This window comes from Bubalus bubalis, chromosome 3 (genome assembly GCF_019923935.1).
Source record: "Bubalus bubalis isolate 160015118507 breed Murrah chromosome 3, NDDB_SH_1, whole genome shotgun sequence".
Taxonomy (NCBI): domain Eukaryota; kingdom Metazoa; phylum Chordata; class Mammalia; order Artiodactyla; family Bovidae; genus Bubalus; species Bubalus bubalis.
In genome coordinates, this window is record NC_059159.1 from 131,460,984 (window position 1) to 131,480,150 (window position 19,167).

General features: G+C 39.1%; 1 protein-coding gene across 6 annotated transcripts in view; it reads left to right on the top strand.

Moving 5' to 3' along the window:
- The window catches only part of PPP3CC (protein phosphatase 3 catalytic subunit gamma), an 80,752-nt gene that overhangs the window by 24,083 nt on the left and 37,502 nt on the right, over positions 1–19,167 (top strand). For all 6 annotated transcript variants that reach the window (XM_044940122.2, XM_044940121.2, XM_025279180.3 and 3 more), the window contains exons 2-4: positions 9,903–10,100; positions 10,470–10,594; positions 17,413–17,524. In XM_044940122.2, coding sequence (XP_044796057.1) covers positions 9,903–10,100; positions 10,470–10,594; positions 17,413–17,524 — 435 coding nt within the window. The remainder of the gene's footprint in view (positions 1–9,902; positions 10,101–10,469; positions 10,595–17,412; positions 17,525–19,167) is intronic.

The following is a 19,167-nucleotide window of genomic DNA, read 5'->3' on the forward strand; positions in this document are numbered from 1 at the left end:
AGGCTCCTCTATCCATGGTTTTCTCCAGGCAAGAATACTGGAATGAGTTGCCATGACCTTGTCCAGGGATCTTGCCTACCCCGGGATCAAACTCATGTCTCCCACATTGCAGGCAGATTTTTTACTGTCTGAGCCACCAGGGAAGCCTTATGTCTCCTAGACACGTCAAAATAGGAACTAATTGATAGAGATCAGGGATATTGATACAAGCCTGATTCCTTCAGTAAATGTTCTTTTTTCCTGGCATTTGGGAATTCTTTCAGGAAACAAGTTTTAGAGTTTGAACTGCATTTGGAAGTCTCCTCATATTAAAGAATGCAGAGCATTGGGTATTCAGAATTCTGTTTCCTATTGTTTGAAGGTGCTTTTCAAATAATTTTGTTCATGTTAGAAGTACCCCAAGATGCCATTTGTATTTCAGAATTTTTCCTTGGTGAAATTATGCCATTTATTGAGTGTATTCATAATCTGAAAATGTAAAGGAAGCAGAAGAGGCACAGAGGAGACAAAGGCTCAGACTGAGAAAGCTCAGTGTGATCTGCAGCGATTATTAAGGACGGCACTTTTGCAACCGCGTGTCTCTGGAAAACACAAAGCGACACCAGAGATCAACTGTTACCAACTGAGGGCCAGTCAGAGCCTCAGCTCCCCGTAGACCGAAACAAAACACTTCTCAGGATTTTAAGGACTGAGGAAGATCCTTAGGAAGTTTTAGAAAAATTGACCTAGTGCAGAGTTGATCTAAAGACACTCATCTAATGAGACCTTCCAAACTTGTCAGAGGCTGTCTGAACCAGCCTTTGGGGCTGGCTGGAGGATCCCCTTCTTAGGTCCTTGTCTGTCCTCTGCCTATGTACCTCCTCATAGATGAATGACACTCACGATACTGAACAGACATACAGGTGATGGGAATGTTGTTAATTAGGAGCCAGATTTTGCTCCCAAACAGTACAATCCGATAAGACTGAAAGAAGACCCACATGTCACCTTGACCCTGAAGTGCTCGACAAAATTCCTGGATCTCAGGCAACACACTCCTGTAGTCAGGGTGGCCCTGAGCAGGTGGTTATCAAGTGGCCTCATAAGTGTACACTGTTACACTGGTACATGGAGGTACCCAGAAACAAGGTCAGCTGAAGGATTTGTTTATAAAGAAAAGTTAGGTTTGGGAAGATCCCCTGGAGGAGGAAAATGGCAACCCACTCTAGTATTCTTGCCTGAAAGATTCCATGGACACGAGGAGCCTGGTGGGCTGCAGTCCATAGGGGCGCAAAGAGTCAGACATGACTGAGCAACCGAGCACATGCACACAGAACAAGTGAGAACCAGAGGGGCTAGGGACCTTCTCTGAGGCAGTTAGGAAGGCTGCTCATAGATACTATTGTTAGATAAGAGACTGCTGCTGGATTTTTAGGGTGGAAGTTTGCAATCTGGGCAAGGGCTGGTTAGAATCTGTAAACTTGATAAGTTGCTGGAACTCATAAGTTCCAGTGTTAGATCAGATCTGGTGTCTATGCAGAGTTACTGTTAAATTACTTTACCTGAGGTCTTATCTTGAAACACACAGATCTGAAACATCTGGTGTGAGAAAGTTTGAGCTCAGATAGTCTGTGATGTATGTTGTGGTTTGGTTTGGCTCACTTTATCTGTCCTATGAGTCATAGTACAGTTATAAGTTGGGACTTCTGTTTCGTTTCTGAGAGGTGTCTCATGTTAGTTTCTTGTGTGTATAAAAGTGTATTTGTGATTGTTGAACAGTCTAAGGAAAAAACTTTGACTTCAAGAATTCAATATGAGTTTTCCACTGCTGTGTAACAAATTATCAAAAACTTAGTGGCTTAAAACAATGATTTTTTTTAGCTCAAAGTTGTGTGGCTCAGAGGTACATTCGTGGCATAGACTTCTCTGCTCAACAGCTCAAAGGCTGAAATCAAAGTGCCCACCAGGGTGAGTTTACATGTGGAGGCTCGAGGAAGAATCTGACCATTAGCACGTTCAGGTTATTGATAGTTCCTTGTGGTAGTAGGAATGAAGTCTTTAATTTTAACTGGGGGCCACTCCTTGCTCCTGGAGGCTGCCTTCATTCCTTGCTCCGTGGCCTCCTCTGTCTCCAGGCTAACGATGGAGAACTTATATGTCAAATCCCTTTCATGCTTCAGATCTCTCAGCTCCTATGTCTAACCTCTAGATCCAGATGCAAAGGTCTCCTGTGCTTAGGTCGGGTGTACCTGGACAATCTCCTATTTTAAGGTCATCTGATATGGGACTTACTTATGCTTGCAGACTTCCTTCCTTCCAGCAGTACCTAGACTGTGGTTTGATGGAGTAACTGGGAGAAGGTATGTGGATACCATGGGCCAGGCATCTTGAGGGGTCTGTCTCCCACTCACTCCAGTGCCTTTGTGTGTTTTGAAGCATAAGCCACAGAGCTTCCTCCTTGTCATCTTAGTAACTCTTGGTCATTTATAGGTGTAACTTCAATTTGACGTTGAATTTTTGAATGTCGCTGCTAAGAGTCAGTTTGGGGTACAGCTCTGCTGATTTGAGAAAAGTGTTATTTATGTATGCAACTGATTAGCATAGGGAAAGTTATTGCCAACGGGATTGCCTTTTTTGCCTTTGGCATTTCTTATTTTTATTTTAGTAAATTTTTTTAATAAAAACTTGGAAAAATGTAGGGCAAAGCAGAGAGGGGAAAAAAAGCCATCTGTAGTCCAAACACGTACTTTCATCCTATTCTTCCAATTTTTATTGTTCACTAAAAAGAATATCAGTATGCTCATGTAGTGTACAAAATAATTATATACTAACTTCTTATATATATATATATTTCTGATTATAGAAGTGATACAGGGTAATTGGAGAAAATTCAAAAAATAGGCAAGCTGGAAAAATAAGATAATTTAGAATCTTGTTACCTAGCACTAATACTTGGGTATATTTCTTTACTGCCTTGTCTAATGCAGTGAAAGTGAAAGTGAAGTAGCTCAGTTGTGTCCGACTCTTTGCAACCCCATGGACTGTAGCCCACCAGGCTCCTCCGTCCATGGGATTCTCCAGGCAAGAATACTGGAGTGGGTTGCCATTTCCTTCTCCAGGGGATCTTCCTGACCCAGGGATTGAACCCAGGTCTCCCACATTGCAGGCAGATCCTTTAACCTCTGACCCACCAGGGAAGCCCAGGTCTAATGGATTATTTAGTCACAATTTAGATCATATTATATGAATTTATTTTTAAACAGAGTTAACACTGGGACACTTAACAATTTTAAATAAAAGATATTTGGTGTATTATCACCCAGGAGTTTTTTTGTGTCTTAACCTTTAAAAGTGACTTTGTTAATTCTGTGCGAATTTTAAATTCATAAATAAGTTTTTTATTTTAAAAATTTTACATGCATATGTACATACACACACACACACACACACACATATATATATATGTATGTATGTATGATCACTATTTTGTGGGGAAAAAAAGAGAGAATTCCATTGTCTTTTCAAATTGACTCACTCCCTCGGAGTCCCTGACAGCTGAGTTTTCACCCTACCTTATATTTTAATGCCATCCATGGACCAAGGACAGTGGTGTTTCCATTGGCTCTACTTCCCTCTTGCTTCTTGAGACAAGATACCATGACCCTGGCTCCCTCTGGGGAATAGCAGCTCAGAAAAAGAAAGTGCTTTGAAAAGAGGTCTTTAAAGAACATTCCAGACTTAGAGAGTGAAAGAGAGCACCATGTGCCTCCTCTCCCCTCTTCTCCTGACTTCTTAGACTGACTGTGCTCAGTCCCTCAGTCATGTCCCATTCTTTGTGACCCCATCGACTGTAGCCTGCCAGGCTCCTCTGTCCATGGAATTTTCCAGGCAAGAATACTGGGATGGGTTGCCATTTCCTACACCAGGGGATCTTGCTGACCGAGGGATGGGACTGTGCCTCTTACATCTCCTGCACTGGCAGATTCTTTACAACTGGCATTACCTGGGACTGACTAGAATGCTAAAATGTCCCACCCGAAGGTGCAGACTGATATGAGGCAGTGCAGTGTTTTCCTGCTGAAGCATTAATAGACTGGGCACTCACTATATGAATTATTAAAGAATACAGAAAATCACTATTTACTTGGTGATGAAAATAGTGTGTTTTATTACTTACTGTGCTTCTACTTTTGAGGAGAGAGATGAGGCAAAGACAAATGCTTTGTTTTGTAATATTCCTTGCAAAGTGTCCAAAATGTGATTTGGATTTGGTCATCAACCATGTCAACAATGATTCTGTTTTAACAGTGGGGTGAAAAAAATCCTTCTATTAAAGCTTTTCTTAGGATTGAGAAGGAACTGAAATGGAAGACGTGTACATGAGTGGAAGTTTGATTCTCTGAGTTACATAATCTTACATAAGGAACCGCTGACTCTTTGGAAAAGACCCAGATGCTAGGAAAGATTGAGGGCACGAGGAGTAGTGGGCAACAGAGGACGAGATGGTTGGATGGCATCACTGACTCAATGGACATGAGTTTGAGCAAGCTCAGGGAGATAGTGAAGGGCAGAGGAGCCTGACTGCAGTCTATGGGGTTGCAAAGAATCCGTCATGACTTAGCAGCTGAACAACAATAACAACAATGAGAACTCTTAAGATTTATTCTCTTAACTTTCTTATATATTATACAGCAGTGTTAGCTATTACCATTACAGTACATTACATTCCTAGTACTTATTTACCTTTTCACTGAAAATTTGTATCTTGCTACCCCTTTCCTCCATTTCTCCCTCCTCCCACCCTTCTCCTTTGGTAACTGTGAGTCTGGTCTCCTGTTCTATGAGTTTTGTTTCATTTTTAGATTCCATATGTAAGTGCTACCATACAGAATTTTGTCTTTCTCTGCCTGACATATTTCACTTTTAGCATGATGCCTTCAAATCCATCCATACTGTTGCAAATTATAAGACTTTCTCATTTTCTAAGGCTGAATAATACTCCATTGTGTACATATGTACCATAACGTCTTCGTTCATCCATCAGTGGACACACAGGTTGTTTCCATAACATGTTAAATTGTACATGCCTCTTAGACATCTGAATAGATGTTAAATAGACTGTTGGATTTAAGAGTCTGGAGGGCTCATCAGTTTTCAGAAGGTTTATGTTGAAATTCTTGGCTGTATTTGTACAAACAACTCCCTTTATAATCATGTTGCAGCTAGTTTAATTATGAAATAAAATCATTTCTACAGTTTTTACTTTCTCATTTATTTATTTATTTGGCTGTGCTGGGTCTTAAGTTTTGACACACATGATCTTTAGTTGGCATGTGGCATCTAGTTCCCTGACCAGGAATTGAACCCAGAATTCCCTGCATTGGGAGCACAGAATCTTAGCCACTGGACCACTAGGAAAGTCCCTTATTTTTAAAGATAAAAAGCTGAATGATTTCCCTCCACTATTTTTTATGACTATTTTTTTTTTAATATGGATACACTTTAAGTAGCCTGTTCTTTTTTAAACAATTATTTAATTGTTATTTATTTTTGGTTGCGCTGGATCTTCGTTGCTTTGCATGGGCTTTCTCTAGTTGTGATGAGCAAGAGCTGCTGCCTAGTTTCTCACTGTGGTGGCTTCTCTAGTTGTGGAGCGCAGTCCTAGTAGCTGTGGAGCACAGGCCCGAGAGCGTGCAGGAGCTGTGGCGTGGGGGCCCAGTAGCTGCAGTTCGTGGGCTCAGTAGCTGCAGCTCGTGGGCTCAGTAGCTGCAGCTCGTGGGCTCTGGAGCGCGGGCTCAGGAGTTGTGGCCCATGGGCTTAGTTGCTCCATGGCATGTGGGATCCTCCCGGACCTGGGATTGAACCTTGTTTCCTGCATTGGCAGGTGGATTCCTAGCCAGTGTACCACCAGGGAAGGCCTAAGTGGCCTTTTCTAGTACCAGTCATCTTTGAATAACAAGAACCTCCTCTCCTCAAAAAAAAAATGTACTGTAGTTTGTTAACCCCTAAATTATCATATTTCTGGGTAAATGACGTTTTGATTCATAGTCAAATTTTTTTTAACTCTATGCTTGCATTTTGAGACCCTTTAATCCTTCTATTAACCCTACTTTCTTGTTGATAAGGATTGTAGCTTTTAAAATGATGAGCCTATGTTAAAAACAAAGGACTCAGTCCCCCAAGTGACAATATGAAATAACCAATAAAGCAATAACTTGAGTGCTGGCACTACTGACATTTTGATTCTTTCATTTAAAAACGCCTAATTTGGTCCTGAAACATTGTAAGTCAACTGTACTTCAATAAAACATATATATATTTACAAAAAAAATTAAAATGCCTACTTTGGTTAGCATAATTTTTTTAACAAATAAAATGTCTGGAATTACTTATTACTCTTGTAATTACACTTGAGTATCTTTTCTTTGAAAATTGAAAAATTGTCCTAAGACTTGGTTTTGGAAGGATGATAGCTTTAGAAATGGAATAAAGAGGCAACACACAGCCACAGAAATGAAGAAGGGGAACTTCTATGTCTGGCGGCATATGGTTTATTTATGACTTGAAAGGATACAGGTACTAAACCTCAGTATAACAGTTTAAATACTTCATAGTTTAAAGCATGGGTAAGATGTTAGAAGCTTAAACTTCAGAGTCCAAGTGCTTAGATTGTATTTTTTTAATCAGTGAAATTCTGTACGTCATTAAAAGCAGTTTGAAACTTGTTAAAACTCAGACTTGGGCTTGAACACGTGTATATACATAATATTTAAGTTTTCATTCTAGTCTTATTCTTGTTCCGCTAAATCCATATTTATCCAAACCAGTCTGACTTAGAAAGTGTGGTCTGTGAACCAGTGTGTGTCCACCAATTGGTGCTAAGTGAAGTAAGTACAGAGAGTGGTGAGCATTTAACAACTTTCATAGCAGCTCGACATCAGCACAACATCTGTGCCTGTGATTATTTTTCTAGTAGTTTATTTTTACTGCATTTTACAAAGTTTAGTTTTCTACCTGTTGGTGCTAGGGTGGGGGCAGTTCCCAAGACAGTTTATGAAGCATTTCTCTAGATCCCCTTTTTTTCCACTCAGAAATTCTAAACTCCTTGTATCCATGTGGCCACATAGGGGCTGGGAGTAAGGACACGAAGACGAGTAAACTGTGCCTGTGTGATGACTGAGAATGAAGGTGCTGATGATCTGCGCTTAGTGGACATGAGCTTTGCAACCCCATGGATTGCAGCACACCAGGCTCCCCCGTTCTTCACTGTCTCCTGGAGTTTGTTCAAAATTCATATCAACTGAATCAGTGATGCTATCTAACTATCTCATCCTCTGTTGCTCCCTTCTCTTCCTGCCCTCAATCTTTCCCAGAATCAGGGTCTTTTCTAGTGAGTCGGCTCTTCACATCAGGTGGCCAGAGTATTGGAGCTTCAGCTTCAGCATCAGTCCTTCCAAGGAATATTCACGGTTGATCTACTTTGGGATTGACTGGTTTGATCTCCTTACAGTCCAAGGGACTCTCAAGAGTCTTCTCCAACACCACAGTTTGAAAGCATCAGTTCTTCAGCTCTCAGTTTTCTTATGGTCCACCTCTCACATCCATACACGACTACTGGAAAAAATGGGTCACCTGCTTGATGGCTCTGTAGTGGGTCTAATGGCAACCTCCTCCAAGAGGACTTATGCCACACGCTGTGCCTGCCAGGACTGCTGCTGCTGTATACTGTTGCTTATGTTTCCCATAATTTTGAAGCAAATCCCAAATAGCATTTACTTTCATTTGAAAATATTTCAGTAAGAATCACTAAAATACAAAAGGTTTATTATTATTATTTAACACAACCATAGTACCATTGCTATTTTAGTAAAAATGTAAGTAAACTTGTTCAGGACTAACCTTTATCCTGTTTTATAGACTCACTAGATGAATGAATAAAAGACCCATCATAATATTTTTGTCCTTTAATAGATGTAGATTATCCTATTAAGATAGTATATTGGCATACTGTATGAATCACACAAGTTAACACTAAATTTGTCCTCCAAATTGAGGTGGTTTGAGAGTGAAAGGGGATGCTGTTAACAGTTATGCTAGGAGAATGGCTGAAATCTAGGACTGTCTTGAGTAAACTGGGGTGTATGTGGTCCCCTTCCGGAGAAGGCAATGGCAACCCACTCCAGTACTCTTGCTTGGAAAATCCCACGGATGGAGGAGCCTGGTAGGCTGCAGTCCATGGGGTCGCTAAGAGTCAGACATGACAGCGATTTCACTTTCACTTTTTACTTTCATGCATTGGAGAAAGAAATGGCAGCTCACTCCAGTGTTCTTGCCTGGAGAATCCCAGGGACGGGGGAGCCTGGTGGGCTGCCGTCTGTGGGGTCGCACAGAGTCGGACATGACTGAAGCGACTTAGCAGCAGCAGCAGCAGCAGCATGTCATCCCCTGTCTCAGTGTAATATTTGCCGGTTGGATAGCTACTATGATTTCTTTCAGTGGGCTTTGAATAGCAAGATGAGTCAAGTTGTAGCCAAGAGTATTACAAAACCTACCATAGGACTTTCTTTACTTTTGAATAATACGAAATGGTATGGCTAGAGCAAGTTAAAAATTGTGTAAGCGCCTGTAGAAGTTGGTTCTTAATAACACTTCCATAAAGCTAGAAGTGAAATCATCAGACATAAGCACAGATTAAAATGAACCCCTCTGTTGGGACTTCCCCAGCAGTCCAGTGGTTGGAACTCTGTGCTCCCGGTTCACGGGGCACAGGTTTGATCCCTGGTCAGGTAACTTGGATCCCATGTGACCAAAAATGAAAAAGAAATAATATGAACCTCTTCTTTAAAATGTATGGTTTATAGACTTAATGGCTATAGGTCACAGGAAATCTAAAAGTACACTGTTTTAAAGATAGGTAAAAGAAGAGATGATAGCCAGTTTTAAAATGTCAAAAAAATTTTTCTGTTCAAGTTACTAATTTACTGTGATATTGTATATAATCTTTATATCTAGTGTAAACTGAAGTTAGTTGTTAGCATTTCCAGATTAGAAAACCAAACTAGGCCTCCCGTATCTATTTTTCTCAAGTTTGTGCTCTGTTACTATAGCAAGTTATTTTGTGAAAGAGCTCCATTCTGTTAGTTGTGTTCTTATTATGACTAATATTTTAAGCGACTACCTTTTAATAGGGCTTCTCTTGAGGCTCAGCTGGTAAAAGAATCCGCCTGCAATGCAGGAGACCTGGGTTCGATTCCTGGGTTGGGAAGATCCCCTGGAGAAGGGAAAGGCTACCCACTCCAGTATCCTGGCCTGGAGAATTTCATGGACTATATATAGTCCATGGGGTCACAAAGAGTCGGACACAACTGAGTGACTTTCACTTTCACCTTTTAATAATACATACATACACTTGTGTATGTATTATTAATAATACAATCATACATTGCATTAGTAGTAAAATCATACATTTATGATTCCCCTGAACAGGAACTGAAGTCAAACTTCCAAGACACGGCTTCATTATGTCTGTTCTTTGAAGGAAATAAATGCATTTTTAGTAGTGTTGTGGTTTCTTGTCCTTCATTTTTTAAACCGTAGTTTCTTTTTGAATACTTTTTCATAGAAAAAATATACTCATTGTCTCACTGTTAGCTTATTTACTGAATCAAGTGTTTCATGTTTATATGTAAGGCATAATTTATACACCTCTAGATCTTTTAAATGACTTTGTGGCCTTCTAAAAAATTAGAATCAATCATCTATAATATATAGTATCTTTAGTTTTTTTCCCCATGTAGTTCTGGTGCTGTGGATGTTAAATCATGGTGATGTTTTAGACTTAATTTGTTATGTAAAAGTGATATGTTTATGGGGGTTTTCTATAACTTCAGCTGTTTAATTTTTTTTTTTTCTTTTCTTTCTAGCTGTCCCCTTTCCTCCAACCCAGCGGCTTACTTTGAAGGAAGTATTTGAGAATGGGAAACCTAAAATTGATGTTTTGAAAAACCATTTGGTGAAGGAAGGGCGACTGGAAGAGGAAGTAGCCTTAAAAATAATCAATGATGGGGCTGCCATACTGAGACAAGAGAAGACTATGATAGAAGTAGATGCTCCAATCACGGGTATGAGAAGGATCTGCACGGTGGTACTTAGATTTGCGCTAGATTGAGGAATGACTACAGATTTGAGCTAGTTTGAGGAATGATTACAAATCATCATCGACTAAAATGTGTAATAATTATTCTAGGAATTGTGAGCAGTCTCATGATTGTTTGATGTGTTTATTTTTCATTGAAGAAATACAATTTAAAATGTCTAATATTTCCAGTAGGACTGTTTCAAATTGATAGATTACCTGCAGTTATCAAGCAGTCCAGTCAAAAGCTAGAATGATTTAAGTTAAAAGTTAAACTGTGGTCTTAATAGTGTAATGCTCTTTCTCTTCTAAAACATAATTTTTCACCTCACCTTATGTCTTTTCTCCCTCCTAGTATGTGGTGACATTCATGGACAATTCTTTGACCTGATGAAGTTGTTTGAAGTTGGAGGATCACCTAGTAATACACGCTACCTCTTTCTGGGTGACTACGTGGACAGAGGCTATTTCAGTATAGAGGTAAATATTAAACTGGATATATTGGAACTATCATATTGTATTCTTAAGATTTTTTTCTTTTCTTTCTTCAGTAGAAGAAATTAAAATGAACACTTGCAGGATTTATAAACTTTGTTACTTTCATTAAGTAAAATGATAGAAATTGATATTAAAAAACTATTTCTTTTATTTGCCAGTAAAAATCTGACATGTGGAAGGCTGCATTAACCCAGTTTTGCAAATAACTTAAGTGTTTACCAACCTTTCCTCTTTGGAGGTAGTGTACAGGCTATATATAAATAATTTAAATTGCTTTTCACCCTAAATGGGGTTTGGATTAGCTCACCTTAATTGTAAAACCATAAGCTGTTGGGCTACACTGAATGCATAGATTAACTGCCAATGCTAAATAATCAGGCATTTAACCTATTGTAGGAATAATTTCTGATACTATTGCACATAGTAAGTACATGTTCATTGAAGGAAAAATAATTAATGAGGTTAATGAAAACTCACAATTTATATATTTTGAAAACTGTATGATGACAGAAAAATGGTTAGATTTAAAACAAAGTATTAATATAAGCTTTTACATATAAAAAATCAAACTATTTTAAAACCTAACAGAGGGACTTCTCTGGTGGTCCATTGGTTAAGATTCTATGCTCCCAGTGCAGGGGGCCCAGGTTCTATCCCTGGTCAGGGAACTAGATCCCACATACCACACCGCAACAAAGATTGAAAATCTTGCATGCTGCAACTAAGACCTAAATAAATATTTTTTAAAAAGCTAACAGAAGGACTTAGTACATTCATATTTAATGTCTATTGATTCAGCTGTATGTGGTTGGCAAAGAAAAGTAGCTTTTGAAATAGTTCAGGTAATTGAATTATTATGTCCCCAGAATAGGCTTGAGATGAGACATCGAGTCCGCTGCTTGTTCTCGCAGTCCTCAGTTCTGCCTCTCCCTCATAGCGGGGGCTTACTGTACTAAGTACGCTTCTGGTGGCTAAAGGTTTATTGTTCATGCAGCATGTCTGCTAAATACAAGTCAACCATGTCACCTGGTTCTCAACAAGAGAAGCAGCTGTGGTTCTAAAGCTGCCAAAAAAACAAGAAACAGGAGAAATGGATCTTACTCTTCAGTTAGATAGTCTAAATTCATAAGTCAGAAAACCTCAGTGTTGTCTTGCCAGTATCCCAAATTGTAAATGCCTTGCCTCCAGACTGCCCCCTGCATTGGGAGCACAGAGTCTTAACTGCCGGATTACCAGGGAAATCTCTCTGTTAGGTTTTGACACATTGTAGGCACGACTGAGCGACTTCCCTTTCACTTTTCACTTTCATGCATTGGAGAAGGACATGGCAACCCACTCCAGTGTTCTTGCCTGGAGAATCCCAGGGATGGTGGGCTGCCGTCTGTGGGGTCACACAGAGTTGGACACGACTGAAGTGACTTAGCAGCAGCAGCAGCAGCAGCAGGCACTCGGTATTTGTTGGTTGAATGGATGTTAATAAATCATAGGTTGTATTTGGCTTTATCTTGTTACTGGATGTTTGGCTATCTTAAAGTGTATTTCTGGAGTAGTTTAAGAGATAAATTAATCAAAACTTTAAAGTGACAGTGCTATATCACACCAGTTTTAAAATTAAACTGTAGGAGATATCTGGTGTTAGTTGGAAGTCACTTATAAACCAATAAGGTTATAGATTTCTGTAAGCTACAGCTTAGTCCAACATGATATAAGTATATAATTGAACAATAATTTTTTATCAATGTGCTTGATAAACATGAATGTTATGTTTGTCAAACAGGAAAATAAGGTAATGGAGCCCTGATGACAATTTTTTGTTATAAATAGTCATTTTGGGGGGTAGAAAAATTGGGAAATGCAGAATCTAACAAAAACATTTATAAATGAAATAATTACTGTTACTATTTTGTTATATTTCCTTGCATTTTTTTCTCCTTTTACATGTATATACAATTTTCAAAGAAAGTTGAGATTGTTTTGTATGTTCTCTTTTGTAATCGTTTCCCCCTCCTGAATGTTGTGTTGAGAACACTTTTCTCTGTCATTAAAATTTCTCTAAAAACGTGATCAGCGGCATAAATACCATAATTTATTTCACCATTCCTCTTTGGATAATTCAGTGTGTAGCAGGTACTGCTTATTGTCTACTTTTTCTCTTCTTATTCCTTACTAGCAAAATCCTTGTTTTGTTCAAATAAATGGGATTGGGGGTTCAGGGAGAACTTTTAATGCTGGGGAGGGAAGGCCCTTATCCCAGCCCAAGGGGATGAATTTTTCTGGTTGGTTTGAGCCAGTCGTGGCAGTCCACTCCCTGGTACTAGGTGATTAGTCTAAGTAAACATGGGATCCTCTTTTACCCAGTAGTATATAAAGAGATCTTTTGATAATCATGACCTTTCTTTGTTGTGTACAAAAAATCATAAAGTTGTATCCTGATGTATAGTACAAGGGAATAAAACTTGAAATTAGGGGCCAAGAAGTATATCAACCGAATTACATTGTAGAGTGAATGTGCATTGTGCTTTTTATAGCTCATAACTTCAGAAAGGTTAGTTGGTCATTTCAGAAGGCAGAAATGAAGACCAAATAAATCAAAAGATATATCACATTCTTGGAAAGGTAAGTATAGAAAAGAGAAAGTGCTTTCTATGTTTATATATGAATTTAATCTAATTTTTCCTTGGAATATTGTGAAAGTTGGTATGTTGCAAACGGAAGTCAGGCCCCAAAAGGGAAAAGCCATCTAATTATGTTTGTATGTGTCTGTGTGTTTACATTTTATAATGTTTGTTTTGCATTGTCTTCCTTAAAACATACACATATTTTGATCTAACAATTTTACTCTTTGTGAAATTATACTACACATATACTCATAATTATGTACAATGACATGAATGGTTTGTCACATAAAGTTCTACTTGGGGAGCTACAGTCATGGGGTCGCAAAGAGTCAGACATGACTAAGCAACTTAGCACACAGGCATGCAAAGCATCCTGCAACAAAGAATTGTTTATGTTAATAGTACCTAAGTTGAGAGACATTGTTATCATTCTGGGGATGTGAAGATAAACAAGCATAACCAAGTCCTTTCTTGTGTTTTCTAGTAAGAGAGACAGCATCTTTATATTTGTTTAGTGCCCATGAAAATCAAGTCAGGGTAAAGGACTAAAGGGGACAGGAGTAGCTCATTTGGGGCTTCCCTGGTAGCTCTGATGGTAAAGAATCCACCTGCAATGCAGGAGACCCACATTTGATCGCTGGGTCAGGAAGTTCTCTTGGAGAAAGGAATGGCTGCCCACTCCAGTACTCTTGCCTGGAGAATCCCATGGACAGAGGAACCTGACAGGCTACAATCCAGGGAGTCACAAAGAGTTGGACGAGACTAAGCAACTAATCGGAGAAGGCAATGGCACCCCACTCCAGTACTCTTGCCTGGAAAATCCCATGGACATAGGAGCCTGGTAGGCTGCAGTCTATGGGGTCGCTAAGAGTCGGGCACGACTGAGTGACTTCACTTTCACTTTTCACTTTCATGCATTGGAGAAGGAAATGGCAACCCACTCCAGTGTTCTTGCCTGGAGAATCCCAGGGACGGGAAGCCTGGTGGCTGCCGTCTATGGGGTCGCACAGAGTCAGACACGACTGAAGCGACTTAGCAGCAGCAGCAGCAAGCAACTAACACTTTCACTTTCAATTTAGTTGGAGGTCACGGAAGTTCTACTTGAAGAGGTAGCATTTGAATAGAAAACGTGAATGACCTGAGAGAATGAGCCACGCGTAGATGGAGGTGAGGCAAGTACCTTCCAGGCAGAGGCCACGTAGAGCTCTGAGGAAGGAACAAGCCTAAGACAGCTCAGGAACAGAAGCAAGGTCAGCGTGGCTAGGCAAAATGAGTAAGGGGACAATGTGGATGGTGCATCAGAGAGATAGGCAGGGGTTACATGATGTCAGGCTTTGCAAACCATGGTAGAGTTTGGGTTTTATTCTGAATGCAATGAAAATCCTCTAGAGCTTTTTTGTTTATATGCTTTTTGTTTTTTAAGCATGGCAGTGATATAACTTCCATTTATGTTTTAAAAGAGTTACTCTAGCTATTATGTGGTAGACTGACTCTAGGAGCCCAAGAATGGGTTCAGGGAAACTAGTTAGGAGTCTCATTCAGGAATCAATAGGCAGAAGATGCTGGTGAATTAGTAGAGGACTTCAGAGAAGTGTCTGGATTCAGAATTTTGATGTCTTTCCTTTTAGGAGGTAGGAAATCTTGGTTGAATTCAGCTCTTCAGGTCATGGCATATTTATTGCTAATTTTTACTAAAAAGTCCCTCTACTGGTTTTTTTTTTTTTAATCTCTGGCCTCTATTTTCCTTACTACCTCTCCCAAGTGTACACGTTTGTGTTGTATTTGGTATATACCTTAGGATACATATATTAATTATATAACTTTTTAGCATGTAATGTTTTTGAGGAAAAAATATTTTTTAGTTTTGCATAAATGATATGGTGCTGTTCAGTCATTCTCAAACTCTCGCAGGCATCATAATTACCCGAGGGGTTATTCAAAAACAAATTGCTAGACCCCCACCCCAAAATTTCTCATTTTTTTAGGTCTGGGGTAGACCCTGGGAATCTCTGTATTCTAACAAGCTTCTGTTGATTTTGGTTTTCACGTCTCATTATGTTTTAAAGATCTATCTGGGTTTCTGTCTATTCCGTTGTATTCCATAGTATAACATCTATGACATTTTAGTTCTCTGTTCTCAATGGTGGACAACTTGGTTGACTCCAGTTTCTTTCTATAATGAACACTGTTGTGAGGAACACCCTTGTATAAATCCATTTATGGTCCCATGTTTTATTAGTAGTTCCTCTATGGCTTTCCCTAGTGGCTCAGTGGTAAAAAATCTGCCTGCTAATGCAGAAGACACGGGTTTAATCCCTGGGTCAGGAAGATCCCCTGAAGCAAGAAATGGCAATCCACTCCAGTATTCTTGCCTGGAGAATCCTGTGGACAAAGCAGCCTGGGGGGCTACAGTCAATGGGGTCACAAAAGAGTCGGACGTGACTGAGCAAGTCAACAGCAACGAAAAACAAAATGGTGTATGAATAAGACTGGGATTGCTAGGGGAAAGGGTATGACCCATACATGAACTGAGTATATCAGATCACTCTTTAGAATAGCTGTAACAGTCTATATGCCTACTAGCAGCACCTAAGAATTCATGTTTCTTCCTGTCTCTTTCCAGAATTTGGTTTTATCTCATTTTCTAACATTTACCAAAATGATGGGTATATTGTTGCTTCAATTAATATTTCTTTGATTACTAGTGCAATTAAACATCTTCTCATACATTAGCCATTGTACCCATACGATCACTGTTAAGAGTTTCTTGTATGAACTTTCAGAGATAGGTTAAACATATACAGATATATTTATATATGTTTTAAAAAATAAATGCATGCCACTTTTCTTATATCTTAAATTTTTATGTATGCATGGATTCAGTTCAGTTCAGTTCAGTCATTCAGATGAGTCCGACTCTTTACGACCCCATGGACTGGAGCACACCAGACTTTCCTGTCCATCACCAACTCCTGGAGCTTGGATTTACGTGGATTAATATGTGGATTAATTTCTGACCATTTTGTTCCACTGGTATATTTTTTTATATATGTGCCAGGACCACTGTTTTAATTTAGAAATTTTATAGTATGTCTTAACACTGTTTTTCAGTGTTTTTCTGGCTGTTTCCTGGCTATTCATGCAGGTTTATTTTTTCATATAAATTTAATTATCAACTCATCTACTTCCATAGAATAGCTTGTGGTATTTCTATTGGAGATGCAATGAGTTTATAAACTTGGAAGAACTATATTCTTTTAATGCTGAATCATCCTATCTAAAAACAGGGAAAGTCTATTTGTTCATATCTCCTTTTGTGTCTTTCAGGAGTGTTTTTTCAAGTTATTCCTGGTATGAGTTTTGCACATTTCTTGTTAAGTTTATTCCTATGTGTTTAATCTTCTTTACTGCTGTTGTAAATGGAGTTTTGTCTACCACTGCGTCCTACATATTGTTTGTATATATGAAGGCTACTGGTTTCATATGTTGATTTTCTATCCTTCCATGTTACTGGACTTTAGTTAGTTGTATCACTGATTTTTCTGGAGTTTATCAGGTATGATATTATATTATCTTCAAATAGGAACAGTTTTATTTTTACTCATTCTTAAGCCTCTCACTGACTTCTTTTGTTGAATTCAGTTGACTAATACCTCTAGTACAGTGTTGAATAGTAGTGGTGATAGTCCATATCCTTTCTTTGTTCCTGATTTTAGTGGAAATGTCTCTAAGTGTTTCTCCACTAAATAAAATATAAGTTTTAGGACTAAGGTATGTGTGTGGGTGGCCTTATCATAGAGCTCTAGATATCTAGATATTTGGATAGAACATGGGAACAGAAAGTAAGAACAGGTTTCTGTGAAGGCTACTCTCCTATGTTCTTTCAAGTGTTAAGGCAGAGAATTCCTTGGTGGTCCAATGGTTGGCACTCTGCGCTTCCACTTCAGGGGGCTGGGCTCAATCCCTGGTCTGGAACAGAGATCCTGCATGCCACACAGTGAGGCCAAAACAAAAACAAAAAACAAAGAATTCTAGGGCGACAGCAGCAGGTCACACTCAAAAGACGGATTCCTCACGTTTTGTCTTGGGAATAGCAATGAGATATGCCATTACAGCAAGTCATTTCAACTTGTATAAATCGTGATCAAAAATAAAAATTTTATCCTTATGTTTGTCTTGTAGTGTGTGCTGTATTTATGGAGTTTAAAGATCAATCATCCCAAAACATTGTTTCTGCTTCGAGGAAATCATGAATGCAGGCATCTTACAGAATATTTTACCTTCAAACAGGAATGTAAGTATAATCACTTCTCCAGAACTTTTTAGAAGTTATGCTTTAGCTCATCCTAAAGCAAATTAAACACAAAGAAAAGAAATTAATGGACCTCAAATACTTCCTGTTCTGTTTTGTTTCATTTTCTAGTGAGAACCTAGGTTCCACTATTTAAGGCACTTGTTTTAAAAAATAACTTTTGAGTTTCCCCCATGGGAATATTTGGAAAGCATTAAAAAGTCCAAAGATATAAATTGTCCACGCAATTACATCACTTAAAATTAATAACTATTAGCTCACTATTTCAGAGAAGACAATAGCACCCCACTCCAGTACTCTTACCTGGACAATCCCATGGACAGAGGAGCCTGGTAGGCTGTGGTCCATGGGGTTGCTAAGAGTCGAACATGACTGAGTGACTTCACTTTCACTTTTCACTTTCATGCATCGGAGAAGGAAATGGCAGCCCACTCCAGTGTTCTTGCCTGGAGAATCCCAGGGATGGGGGAACCTGGTGGGCTGCCATCTATGGGGTTGTACGGACTCGACTGAAACGACTTAGCAGCAGCAGCTCCCTATTTGAGATACAGATTTCTATTCTGTCTATATAAAAACCTATCCCGAAATAGTGCAAATCTATACATACATATATACACACACGCACACATACAGCCATCCCTTGATGTCCCCAAGGATTTGCTCCAGGATTGCCGCAGATACCAAAATCTGCAGATTATCAAGTTCCTTATGTAAAGTGGTGTAATGTTTCCATATAACTTCCATACATGCTCCTGTATGTGTGTGCTAAGTCACTTCAGTCATGTGTAACTCTTTGCAGCCCCATGGACTGTAACCTGCCAGGTTCCTTTGTCCATGGAATTCTCCAGGCAAGGATATTGCAGTGAGTGGCCATTCCCTTTTCCAAGGGGTTCTTCTCTACCCAGGGATCAAACCTGGGTCTCCCGCATTGCAGGCAGATTCTTTACCACCTGGGCTACCAGGGAAGCAAATGTCAGTAAGGAGCTGCTTAAATAAGGGATAATACATCTGAAAAATGGAATGCTAGGCAACTGTTGTAAGATCAAGGTGGATATAGATGTCCTGATATGAAGAGATGTTCAAATCTGTTGTTAGGTGACCAAAGCCATTTGCAGAACATGTATAGTGTGATTGCCTCTGTAAATTACAAACATGTAAGGTGCAGAAATAATTGGTCACAATGATTACCTGTGGGGAGTTAGATCAGGAAGATTAGTACTTTTAATTGTTTGTCTTCCCCTAGACTCCTTGAATGAGCTTTTCATCACTGCTATGTAATACTCTTAATATTATAACAAGGTTTTAAACTGGTAGCTTTTAAATTATCCAACTGGGGCCGAAATCTTTTTTAAAGCATCTCAGGTGATTCTGTAGCACACTGCCAGTTAAGAACACCTGTTACAGAGGCTTGGCACATATCTACTGTTTGTCACTTGAGAATCACTTCATTAAGTGATTTAAAAATTGGAAATATTTTGCATTGTTTTTCTAAGCCAAATGTTAAAGTGGTTCTCATTATGTCTCTATTTCTTTACCTGGGAAAATAAACAATTCATATTAAGCAATTCACAAAGGCCCTGGAATGCCCAATATTTAGCAATATACAAGAAATGAAGAAATGGATG